At 46.6% G+C, this 11,667-nt stretch overlaps 1 protein-coding gene across 3 annotated transcripts; it reads right to left on the minus strand.

Annotated features, from left to right (window-relative positions):
• Positions 1–4,759: 4,759 nt before the first annotated feature.
• On the minus strand, positions 4,760–9,076 carry LOC125537685 (transport inhibitor response 1-like protein Os04g0395600). 3 transcript variants are annotated; one of them, XM_048701012.1, is made up of 6 exons: positions 8,694–9,076; positions 8,443–8,541; positions 7,618–8,353; positions 6,446–6,941; positions 5,535–6,351; positions 4,760–5,193 (listed from the first exon to the last, which is right to left on the minus strand). In XM_048701012.1, exons 3-5 carry the CDS (start codon positions 8,067–8,069, stop codon positions 5,575–5,577), a joined length of 1,725 nt encoding a protein of 574 aa, XP_048556969.1. In that variant the 5' UTR covers positions 8,070–8,353; positions 8,443–8,541; positions 8,694–9,076; the 3' UTR covers positions 4,760–5,193; positions 5,535–5,574. The 3 variants fall into 3 exon arrangements, with proteins under 3 accessions (XP_048556969.1, XP_048556967.1, XP_048556968.1); XM_048701010.1 differs by having other exon boundaries at positions 8,653–9,076; XM_048701011.1 differs by having other exon boundaries at positions 7,618–8,541.
• Between the last annotated feature and the right edge of the window lie 2,591 nt (positions 9,077–11,667).

Genomic DNA, 11,667 nt, shown 5'->3' on the forward strand with positions numbered 1-11,667 from the left:
GTAGAGGCTCGCTAGGGACACGGTTATGGAGGTCACAAAGAGTTCGTCGTAAAGGGTTACATCAATGCAAGCTTTGAGACTGATCCGAATGACTCTGAGTCTCAATCTGGATACATATTGAAAGTGGGAGCAATTAGCTAGAGTAGCTCCGTGCAGGGCATTGTAGACATAGAAATTTGCAAAATACATACGGATCTGAATGTGGCAAACCCGTTGACTGAACCTCTCTCACAAGCAAAACATGATCACACCTTAGTACTCTTTGGGTGTTAATCACATGGCGATGTCAACTAGATTATTGACTCTCGTAAACCCTTTGGGTATTGGTCACATAACGATGTGAACTATTGATGTTAATCGCATGGCGATGTGAACTATTGGTGTTAATCACATGGCGATGTGAACTAGATTATTGACTCTAGTGCAAGTGGGAGACTGAAGGAAATATGCCCTAGAGGCAATAATAAAGTTGTTATTTTATATTTTCTTATTCATGATAAATGTTTATTATTCATGCTAGAATTGTATTGATTGGAAACTTAAATACATGTGTGAATACATAAACAAATATTGTGTCCCTAGTGAGCCTCTACTAGACTAGCTCGTTGATCAAAGATGGTTAAGGTTTCCTAAGTAACTAACCATAGATATGTGTTCTCATTTGATAATGGGATCACATCATTAGGAGAATGATGTGATGGACAAGACCCATCTGTTAGCTTAGCATAATGATCGTTCAGTTTTATTGCTATTGCTTTCTTCATGTCAAATACATATTCTTCCGATTATGAGATTATGCAACTCCCGGATACCGGAGGAATGCCTTGTGTGCTATCAAATGTCACAACGTAACTGGGTGATTATAAAGATGTTCTATAGGTATCTCCGAAGGTGTTTGTTGAGTTGGCATAGATCGAGATTAGGATTTTTCACTCAGAGTATCGAAGAGGTATCTCTGGGCCCTCTCGGTAATACACATCATAAGCTTGCAAGCAAATGACTAAGGAGTTAGTCATGAGGCTATGTATTACGGAACAAGTAAAGAGACTTGCCGGTAACGAGATTGAACTAGGTATGAAGATACTGACGATCGAATCTCGGGCAAGTAATATACCAATGGACAAAGGGAATTATGTATGTTGTCATAACGGTTCGACCGATAAAGATCTTCGTAGAATATGTAGGCGCCAATATGGGCATCCAGGTTCCGCTATTGGTTATTGACCGGAGAGGTGTCTCGGTCATGTCTACATAGTTCTTGAACCCGTAGGGTCCACACACTTAACGTTTGATATCGATTTGGTATAATACGAGTTATGTGGTTTGGTGACCGAATATTGTTCTGAGTCCCGAATGTGAACACGGACATGACGAGGAGCTGTGGAATGGTCCGAAGGTAAAGATTGATATATAGGACGATGCTATTTCGTCTCCGGAATAGTTTCAAAATGCATTGAAAAGTTATCGAAATGCCGGAAGGGGTTCCGGAGGCACCGGGAGAGTATTGGGCCTTAGTGGGCCAAGTGGAAGGGAACACACCAGCCCACATGGGCTGGTGCACCCCCTTTAGGGGAGCCACACCTAATACATGGTAAATGGGGGGGGGGTGCCACCCCCTCTTACCATATCTCGGAGAAGGAAGGAAAGAAGGGGGCGCCTCTCCCCTTTCCTTCCCCTTGTGCCATTATTTGGCAAGGGGGGCACACCACAGGGAGGAGCCCTAGGGCTGCCACCACACCTGTTGGGGTGCCCTAGGGGCTGCCTCCTCCCCTCTCACACCTATATATATGTAGGGAGAGGTGCCATACAATACACAGCTTATTCCACGCCGTGGGTCGACCCCTCTGCCTTTAGTTTACTCCTCCGCTCTAGATCGTCATAGTGTTTAGGCAAAGCCCTGCGGGATTGCTTCACCACCACCATCACCACGCCGTTATGCTGACGGAACTCATCTACTACCTCGCCCCGCTTGCTGGATCAAGATGGCGAGGACGACACCGAGCTGAATGTGTGCAGAACGCGGAGGTGCCGTCCATTCAGTACTTGATCGGGCGGATCATGAAGGTGTACGACTACATCAACCGCGTTGTATAAACGCTTTCGCTTGCGATCTACGAGGGTACGTAGATACACTCTCCCCCTCGTTGTTATGCATCTCCATGGATATGGAGATAAAGATTGTTGGGAATCATTGCATGGAAAACAAAAAAATCTACGCACACGCAATGATCTATGCATAGAGATGCATAGCAACGAGGGGGAGAGTGTGTCTACATACCCTCGTAGGTCGTAAGCAGAAGCGTTTATACAACGCGGTTAATGTAGTCGTACACCTTCACAATCCGCCCGATCAAGTACCGAACGCACGGCACCTCCGCGTTCTGCACACGTTCAGCTCGGTGTTGTCCTCGCCACCTTGATCCAGCAAGCGGGGCAAGATAGTAGATAAGTTCCGCCAGCATAACAGCGTGGTGACGATGGTGCTGAAGCAATCCCGTAGGACTTCACCTAAGCACTGTGACGATCTAGAGCGGAGGAGTAAACTAGCGGCGGAGGGGTGCCGACACACGGCGTGGAATAAGTTGTGTATTGTGTGGCACCCCTCCCCACAAATATATAGGTGTGGGAGGGGAGGAGGCAGCCCCTGGGGCACCCCAACAGGTGTGGTGGAAGCCCTAGGGCTCCTCCCTTTGGTGTGCCCCCCCTTGCCAAATAATGGCACAAGGGGAAGGAAAGGGGAGAGGCGCCCCTTCCTTCCTTCTCTGAGATATGGTAAGAGGGGGTGGCGCCCCACCCCCTCCCCCTTTACCATGTATTAGGTGTGGCTGCCCTAAAGGGGGCGCACCAGCCCATGTGGGCTGGTGTGTTCCCTTCCACTTGGTCCACTAAGGTTCAATATTCTCCCGATGCCTCCGGAACCCCTTCCGGCATTCAGATAACTTCCGGAGACCAAATAGCATCGTCATATATATCAATCTTTACCTCCGGACCATTCTGGAGCTCCTCGTCATGTTTGTGATCATATCCGGGACTTCGAACGACATTCGGTCACCAAACCACATAACTCATATTATACCAAATCGACATCGAACGTTAAGCGTGCGGACCCTATGGGTTCAAGAACTATGTACACATGACTGAGACACCTCTCCGGTCAATAACCAATAACGGAACCTGAATGCCCATATTGGCTCGTACATATTCTACAAAAATCTTTATCGGTCAAACCGTTATGACAACATACGTAATTCCCTTTGTTCATCGGCATCTTATTTGCCCGAGATTCAATCGTCGGTATATTCATACCTAGTTCAATATCATTATCGGCAAGTCTCTTTACTCGTTCCGTAATACATCACCTCGTGACTAACTCCTTAATCGTTTGCTTGCAATCTTATGATGTGTATTACCAAGAGGGCCCAGAGACACCTCTCTGATACTCGGAGTGACAAAACCTAATCTTGATCTATGCCAATTCAACAAACACCTTCGGAGATACCTGTAGAGCATCTTTATAATCACCCAGTTACGTTGTGACGTTTGATAGCACACAAGGCATTCCTTCGGCATCCAGAGTCGCATAATCTCATAGTCGAAGGAATATGTATTTGACATGAAGAAAGCAATAGCAATAAAACTGAACGATTATTATGTTAAGCTAACGGAAATGACAACACATGTCTATGGTTAGGAAACCTTAACCATCTTTGATCAACGAGCTAGTCTAGTGGAGGCTCACTAGGGACACGGTATTTGTTTATGTATTCACACATGTATTTAAGCTTTCGATCAATACAATTCTAGAATGAATAATAAATATTTTATCATGAATAAGGAAATATAAAATAACAACTTTATTATTGTCTCTAGGGCATATTTTCTTCAGCGCCTGTTGCCAGGTGATGAAAAAGGTGGCGCGGGGCGGATTGAGGCACGGATACGGGTCATTCAGATCTGTGCCGGAGCCACTGCCACCCGGCTTAGACAACAATGAGGCGCTCGTGCCGCAATCCGGCAGTCATACACCTCAACAGAGACTTATGCCATCGTTGATGTCACAAGTAACACATCGGCGCTCCAACGGGTGCTCAAGGAATCCGCAAAGCTAGCGCGACAGAAAGATATGGCGGCGGAGAGAGCCGCCCGGCTCGTGGCAGAGCAGAACAACGCCGCCCGCTGACAGGGTTCCTCATCTCATCCTCCTCCGACAACGACACAACGGACGACCCGCGGCCCGCCTAGTTGTTTTATCTTCTATTTAGGTTAAATTTAAACTCTGTCGGCCCTTTTGGATAAACTTTGTCGATGTCCAATTTGGTATGTTTTTATGTCAGCCCTTTTGGATGAACTTTGTCGATATCCGATTTGGTATGTTTTTATGCTATCTTATGACCTACGTACTATGCATGTATTTGTATAAAATATGATGCAGCCATATGGAGTTTGTGGTTGTGGAGTGAGCAAAATGGGCTTTGTCCAGGCACTGCCAGTATGATGCGTCCATATGGGGTTTGTGGCTGTTGAGTGCGCAAAATGGGCTTTGTCCAGTCACTGCCAGCCGACGCGCCGGAGTGGTATAGAGCAGTAGAATAGTCAACCATGGTTGTTGATGCTCTTAACACATAGAAGGGCAAGATGTGGTTTGATTTGGTTGGCTTCCCGACCAGAGAAAACAAAGGCACAGGCGGCATGCGCTCGTCCGGACGCACACAATGTCATTAGCTAAAAAACACAAAGGGACGGTAACAAGTGCCGAAAATGAAGTAAAGTGCTGATGAGCAACAAATTATTCCAGCCTCTGCTGCATGATTTCACGGGAGCAAGATCATTGGCCATCGTCGTTTCGGTCAGGTTCAAACAAACGTTTACAACAAGAGCAACAGCGACAGCAGAGGCACATTCCACTGTGGCAATGTCAAAAGCAAATGGCTACGGAGTACAGCATAGTAGAGGAAAAAGGAAAAGAAAGGATTGGTTGGTTGGTGGTCCTCTTAAGAAAAAGAAAAATGCACAGGATAAAGGCAGTGGCCATATGACCAGACGCTAAAAAGGGAATGATGGATCCCCGGACAGAGATGCTCCAGGATAAGGAGCACACTGACGTGGCTTTTCCTGGCGCTGCAAAGCCGAGGGGGGCAGCGGGAGACTTGCCACTGTCCACAGGCCCCCGCCGGATTCCATTCCGCCGACCATCTGTAAAAGCAGTCCAGTATAGGGAGGTCAGATGGAATGGGGATCATATCATGCGATATATCAGCAGCACTCTATGCGTCGGCACTATGATTGAGCAGCTACAATCTAGTGAGGAAGTAGATGGGAGATTTGGACGAATAAAGTTGATTCGACATCATTTTCAACTATGTACTATATTTTCATCTTTTGAAAAATCATTTGCAAGTTGCGTGTTGCATGCACAACATATTTAGAGGAACATACGAGCTGCGGAGAAACAAGAGAATGCAACTTCAAAATTTAGATTCTTCAAACAAACAAGATACCTTCTGAATGAAAGTAGATAATTTGAGAAGGATTACCTTATACAGCAAGGAGATACCAGGCAATTCTCAACTAGCTCTATAGGATTTTAACAAAATTTGGCGCATCATCCCTTGCCCCAGCAGTTGTGCGGTAAACATATAACTTGTCAACTTTGGGGATTCCATGGTTCTCATCCATTTCATTGCTCTCATCTACCTCATTTATAACCTCCACATTAAGCATTGGCATCTTTGATGCAAGGATTTGGCACCCCTTTTCTGTGACATTGCATGATGACATCCAAAGGGATCGCATTGTCTCATACTTGGTAACATTCTCCAGGAGTGCAGCATCACCAAATGGGCTATCTCTAATCTCCAGCTTCCTCAGATTATTGCATCCTTCCATAACATGCATCATTCCCGCATCACTATCTCCAGCAAATGCTATTGAAAGCATCTCAAGTTGTTTCGCGAATTTACCAATATACATGAAAACCTTGTCGGTGAGAAGACCCGATATTGACAATCGCCTTAGCCCTTTGCATTCACGAACAATAGCACCAAAACCTTCATCTAATGGTTGGTTTGTCATGGCATCAGGCTTCCCAGGCTCAAGAATACAGAGTCTGAACCGCGTGAAATTTGGGCAGTTCTTAGCTATAGTAAGCAGTGCGGCATTCGTCATTTGATGACAAAAATATAGCAATGAGCTCAGTTTTTGACAGCCCAAGGATATTGCAACAAGTCCCTCCTCTGTTACTGGGGAATACCCGGCGATATAGAAGTCTGATGGGAATACCCTGAGTTCTTGTAGATCCTTGCAACTGGAGGCCACCACTTGCAAGCCCTTATCCGCGATGCAATCCAGTACCTGGAGTGTACAGGATAAAGGCTCAAACCCTGTACTGAATTGTCTTAATCAAGCATAAAAATAGTAAGGTGAGTGCGGCAGCAAGGGAACTCACCCAAAGACGTTGGAGTTTCACACAGTGGCTGATCATTTTGGTGAGATCAGAAGAATCAAGTGTCGGAGCATAGCTCAAGTTTAAACCTGTTAGTTGCCCACATACAGGATAGATGAATGGAAGGCACAAAGGCGAAGCATCCCAAAAGCCCGATAAACTCCTCAGCAGTTTGCATTTCTCCAATGCAAGGGTCAGCCTGAGATACGATTCAGCTTGGAAGTCATCTGTCAAGTTCCCAGTCCCTAGATCCTCCAAATTAGGGGCGCGCATTAATATCTTCGAGAGTGTATCTACTGACACAGATCGATTCAACCTCAAACTCCGAAGACTTGGGGACCTAGCAACAAGTCTCTCTAATGAACCAGCATTAACCTCCCCTTTGATGCAGGCGAAATTCAAGGAGACAAGGGACGTGCAGGAATCAGGGAAGCAGGAGAGCCACCTTGGCCCTCGATCATCCACCTCATTTTCCTGCAAATCTAACTCCCTCAGGAGCCTAGACCAGATAACAATATAAAAAACAATGTCAGTGTATTGACCATTAAATGCATGTAACAAGAGTAGATTGGTGCCTTTAATGAGATAATAATAATGCATTAATGAAATTAATCAGAACTGGCATCCTGCCCTAGCAGATTGTGTGCACCATGAGCATAACAATACCAATTCATCCTACCAAAAAGGAAGTATAGACAAAATTAACTGATAAAATGTAAAGTCTAACGAGCTAAATAAAAAGATAACAGACATACTATACACGAATCTAACACAAGAATGGTCCGTCAAAAAATGGCAGGTACAAAATTTGGACAGAACATCAGGATAACTAACTAAGGACATCAGATGCAACTGGATCATTCAGACCCTGAAAGAGTGCTCATGCAATTCGGGAGATTTTGTAGCTACAGAATTGTGCAGCAGATCAAATTTGATCCTTTCAACTTTACTTGCACATAGCATTGGAACAAGTGCTGGATCTAGGCTTCAAACAAGTAATAACTGGCAGGACCGAAGCAAGAAGGCTAGTAGCTAATCAGAAAAGAGCAAGAAAGGCATTTCATATTTCAATACCTCACCAAATTAAACCATAAGATCTAGATGCACGCAGAAACTAAAACAGCAAATCAGAAAACTATGATGCCTTAACAAACTGCAATTTTAAGTACACTCACTTGCAGTGACTTGCAATAGCTGCTAGTCCATCGGTGCTGAACCCCTCACAGCTGATAAGAACTAGGGCCCTGAATCGTGGGAATGATTTGGCAAGCAGCTCCAGGCTCTCATCTGACACCACCATCCGCTTCATCCGCAGCTCCTCAAGACCCACGCAGCCCCTGGCTGCTGCCTCGATCCATGGTCCGGCGTACCCACCCCAATCAGGTGGCACAAGGTTGAAATCAGCGAAGTGTGGTTTCCCCTTCACTGTCAGTGCCCGCACATTGGGGAACCGAAGCACCACGCGCTCAGGGCGCACAGCATAGCAGTTACCCACAAAGACAGTTCGCCGGCTCAGCCTTTCAATCTCATACCATACCTTGCAAACAAGTGAAACGGTGTTCCGGTCACATTGCGCGGGCAAGAAGCTGAATATGTGCTCCACCACCTCCTCCGGAAAGTAGGTCATGGTGCCTTCCCCCAGCACCACCTTATTACTAGAGCTGCAGGACGGGATCTGTTTGCTTGCAGTCTCCAGGTTATCAAAGCTACTAAACAAAGCCGACGAAATCAACAAATGGAAGCTGCAACCTTGCTCAACCAGACACAGAGAGCACACAACTAATGCTGGCTTGGGCAGATCAGGCTCCAGCCAGATTTGTTGAGCTAAAACTGGCAACCAACACTGGCAACAAGCAATGGCAAGGGGGCACTAGAAAGCGGCCTGGTTCACCTCATCTGGCAGAGCTACAACTACAGCAAGGGGCACAAAAATGGGTTTCAGATCTGCAGCTGAAGTTTCTTCAAGAGATACTAGTAGTTACTGCATCTGCCGTCCATACCCTATTTAGAACACGCAAACCCCCTAGTAACCCAGAACGGACAGCACCAAAATGGCTAGGAGGATTGCGACCGCCAGTCCCGATTCCTCCACCCAAAACCTGCAAAGAAAGATCAGCGACCGCTGAGTTCTTGCCGCCTCCGGGAACTTGCTAAGAAAAAGGAAACAAATAGCGACGGGGAGAAGGAAACGAAAAAAAAATGCAGCCTACCAACAGCTCAGATCCAGAGCGCCGAAACCTCCAGATCTAACCTATGGACGCCGCCGGTACTGCAGACTCCGCACCAGACCCCTCCGCGAAAAAAGCTCTCCTCCAGCAATGATCGCGGGCCGCGGCGCCCCGGACCGAAAGCCCGCACCCGGAGCCGCCGGAGAGAATGACCCGAGAAATTCGGCGGGGCGCGGGGAGACTCCGAGCGGAGGGGAGCCCCGCTGTCGGCAGGCCGCAAGCGAGGATAAGACCCGAGGGAATCGGCGGGGCGGGCGGGGCGAATGCGACGCCGGAGCGGGAGAAGTGGGGAGCTTTGGGAGGGGAGGCAGCTGGGGGGGAGGTTGGAGGAGGGGAATGCTCTCTCCCTCTCTCTCTCTCTCTCTCTCTCTTCAGTAGTAGGAGTAGGACTTGGGAGGAGGCTGGAGATGCACGCATCCAAACCAGCCCTCACCGGGTTGGTCTTTACGTGATGTGAGAAATTAAAAAAGAAATGATCAAAAGGTGAGGTACGAAAGACTGGTCGACGAAATACGAACGGGCCACCTCAAAAGAGTATATTCTGGTTGCCAAGGAATGCATTGGCCACCACCAAGGATCACTTGATTCAAATGAAATTTTTAAACGGGTATTATTGATGGCGATGATATAAGTCACTTGATAAACAAACATGGAGGTAGAGCAAGTTTGTTTATTTGCGAGCAAATGTTCCAAATTTACTCATTGGTTAATTTCTTTTTGGAGTTCTTATTATGCGTGGCATAAAAGAATCGTCAAAAATGAGAATTATAAAAGAGTATTGGTTTTGATATACCTCAAAATAATATATTCTCGTTGTCGTAAAATGTATTGGCTGGTAAGGATCACTTGAACCGAATAAAACTTGGAACAAGAATCGTTGATGTCACGACCCGGTCCCTTATAGGAGCCTGAATCTCTACGCTTACCGTGTCAGTCCCTACACCAATAGTTGGCATGCACAGTCGAGGATGAAATACCAAGAATACATCACATGTCATAGTATTACATCGTAAATCCAGTGCTTTTACAATACACAAATGCTTGGCTCATGGGCTAGCTTATAATACAATCATGCAGCGGAGACAATGTTCTAGTCTTGTGGCGTCCATCCACTCACAGCCAAGAGTTGAGAATAGTGTCGTAACCCTACTTCGTACCTTCCATTCGATTACAGTAAACCTGCAAACATGATACGTTGCAGCCACAAGGGTCACTACATTGAATGTATTGGCAAGCTTCATCAAAATTGGCTTATTGAATTCTCCCCCAAGCAATCCTAACCACAAAGCAGGAGTAGGGTTTTACACTGCAAAGTGGCCCGAACATGGGTAAACTGTCGTGTCCAATGTTCTTCTTCTCTATCTCATGCTCGTCGGAGCCTCGTCGCGAGGTTTGCAAGGTAGAGTAGGGCGGTAGAAGCGAGCGCACCCAGTGTTCGAACCTCTTGATTCCCCGCAGCCCCGATTCTGACAGATACGTGCTTGTATGATACTCCCATTGCAGCAATGATGCCCAGTAGGACTAGCACGTCCTGTAAGAAGAAATTGTCACGCAAAACTTACTTTCTTCTTGCCTTCTTCCTCATACAGTACTACTACTAAGGATGGCAATTTTACCCATGGACATGGATACCCATGGAGATCCTATCTGAATGGATAGAGTTTGAATATACTTTTGTGCCCATGGGCGGCGCCCAAACCCGATCTGATTGGTCGTGGGTAGGGCATGGATATAATCTTATACCCGTGGGTATATTCAAACAGCACGAACTGTATTTTAAAGTACACAACCATGTGGCGGTGTCGACGGTGGCCTCGAAGTCGAGGTGCTCCTCCAAGATCTGGCGATCGGCACGCATGGCAGCCATAGCGACCTCATGCGTGCGTGCGGTCGCATGTTACTGAGCTCCACGTTATACTGCGTGCAAAATGGCTGTGGGTGGTGCTTAATTGGAGGAGGAGGACAGTGATTTCAGTGGAAGGTGTCGCGTTGTCGATCGGGGCATGTGGGACGAGAAAGGATGAGGATGGTGTGGGTGGGGTGTGGATTACCTAACCATATCGACGAGGCCGCGCGGCAAGAAGAAGGGTCGGTGGCGAGGAGGCCGCACAGCAAGAAGAAGGGTCGCCGGTGAGGAGGCGGTGCTGCAAGAAGAAGGGTCGTCGGCGAGGAGGCGGCGCTGCAAGAAGAAGGATAACCGGCGAGGAGGCGGCGCTGCAAGAAGAAGGGTCGTCGGCGAGGAGGCTGAGCTGCCAGTAAGCAGCGGTGAAGGTTTGAACTTGGAAAGCAAGGAGGAACAGTGAAAATGTGGCTTTTGGTGAGAAGGAGGGGCGGAAGATAGATATTTCTGCGGTGGCAAAAAAACGCTCGGTGCCGCGAGAAACTGGCACGCAAGTGTGGTTCAAGCAGGAGCGCTGGACTGTAGACGACGAAACTTCCTGCGTAAGCCAGACAAGACGGTGCACCAAGGTATTTTATATCGCATCCCACACGATTCTTTCTAGTAAACTGTTTTATGGTATACCTGATTTTTCATTATGTTTTAAAAGACAAAATGGTGTTACAGAGGGAAAGGATGGTGTTTGAATTGCTAGAACATTTACGTACAGTGAACATGCAACTAGTACATGAGTGTCGTGTTTAAATTTGGAATTATTTTGGATTCGTTTGGCATTTTTATGCATTAATTGAGTTTTGGGGCATTTAGTGTGCATAGTTCAAATTTGAACTACAAGCACATGCTCTAGTGCATCAAAGTTTGTTGAAAAATCACATGTGTGTCTTTCGGTGAATTTATAGGTCCCATGCAAAAAAAATGCAATTCAAACATGTGGGCGTCGTGGCTCAGCCGAAAAGATTGGGAAACTTGGTTTTTTAATTACTGAAAATCCAAAACACGCCTGAAAATCATGAAACTTGTCATGGTGTCATGACATGGCACCAACATGTTGCGGTAATTTTTTTGGCCGGATTGGGACAAACTTTCATGTAAAATTC

This window comes from Triticum urartu, chromosome 2 (assembly GCF_003073215.2).
Source record: "Triticum urartu cultivar G1812 chromosome 2, Tu2.1, whole genome shotgun sequence".
NCBI classification, from domain to species: Eukaryota; Viridiplantae; Streptophyta; class Magnoliopsida; order Poales; family Poaceae; genus Triticum; species Triticum urartu.

Excerpts from the sequence above, each read along its gene's own strand:
- LOC125537685 (XM_048701012.1), bottom strand. The coding sequence starts at position 8,069 with ATGACCTACTTTCCGGAGGAGGTGGTGGAGCACATATTCAGCTTCTTG. Across the intron at positions 6,942-7,617 it reads GCTATTGCAAGTCACTGCAA|GCTCCTGAGGGAGTTAGATT; the intron begins GTGAGTGTACTT and ends TATCTGGTCTAG. Across the intron at positions 6,352-6,445 it reads TGAAACTCCAACGTCTTTGG|GTACTGGATTGCATCGCGGA; the intron begins GTGAGTTCCCTT and ends TGTACACTCCAG.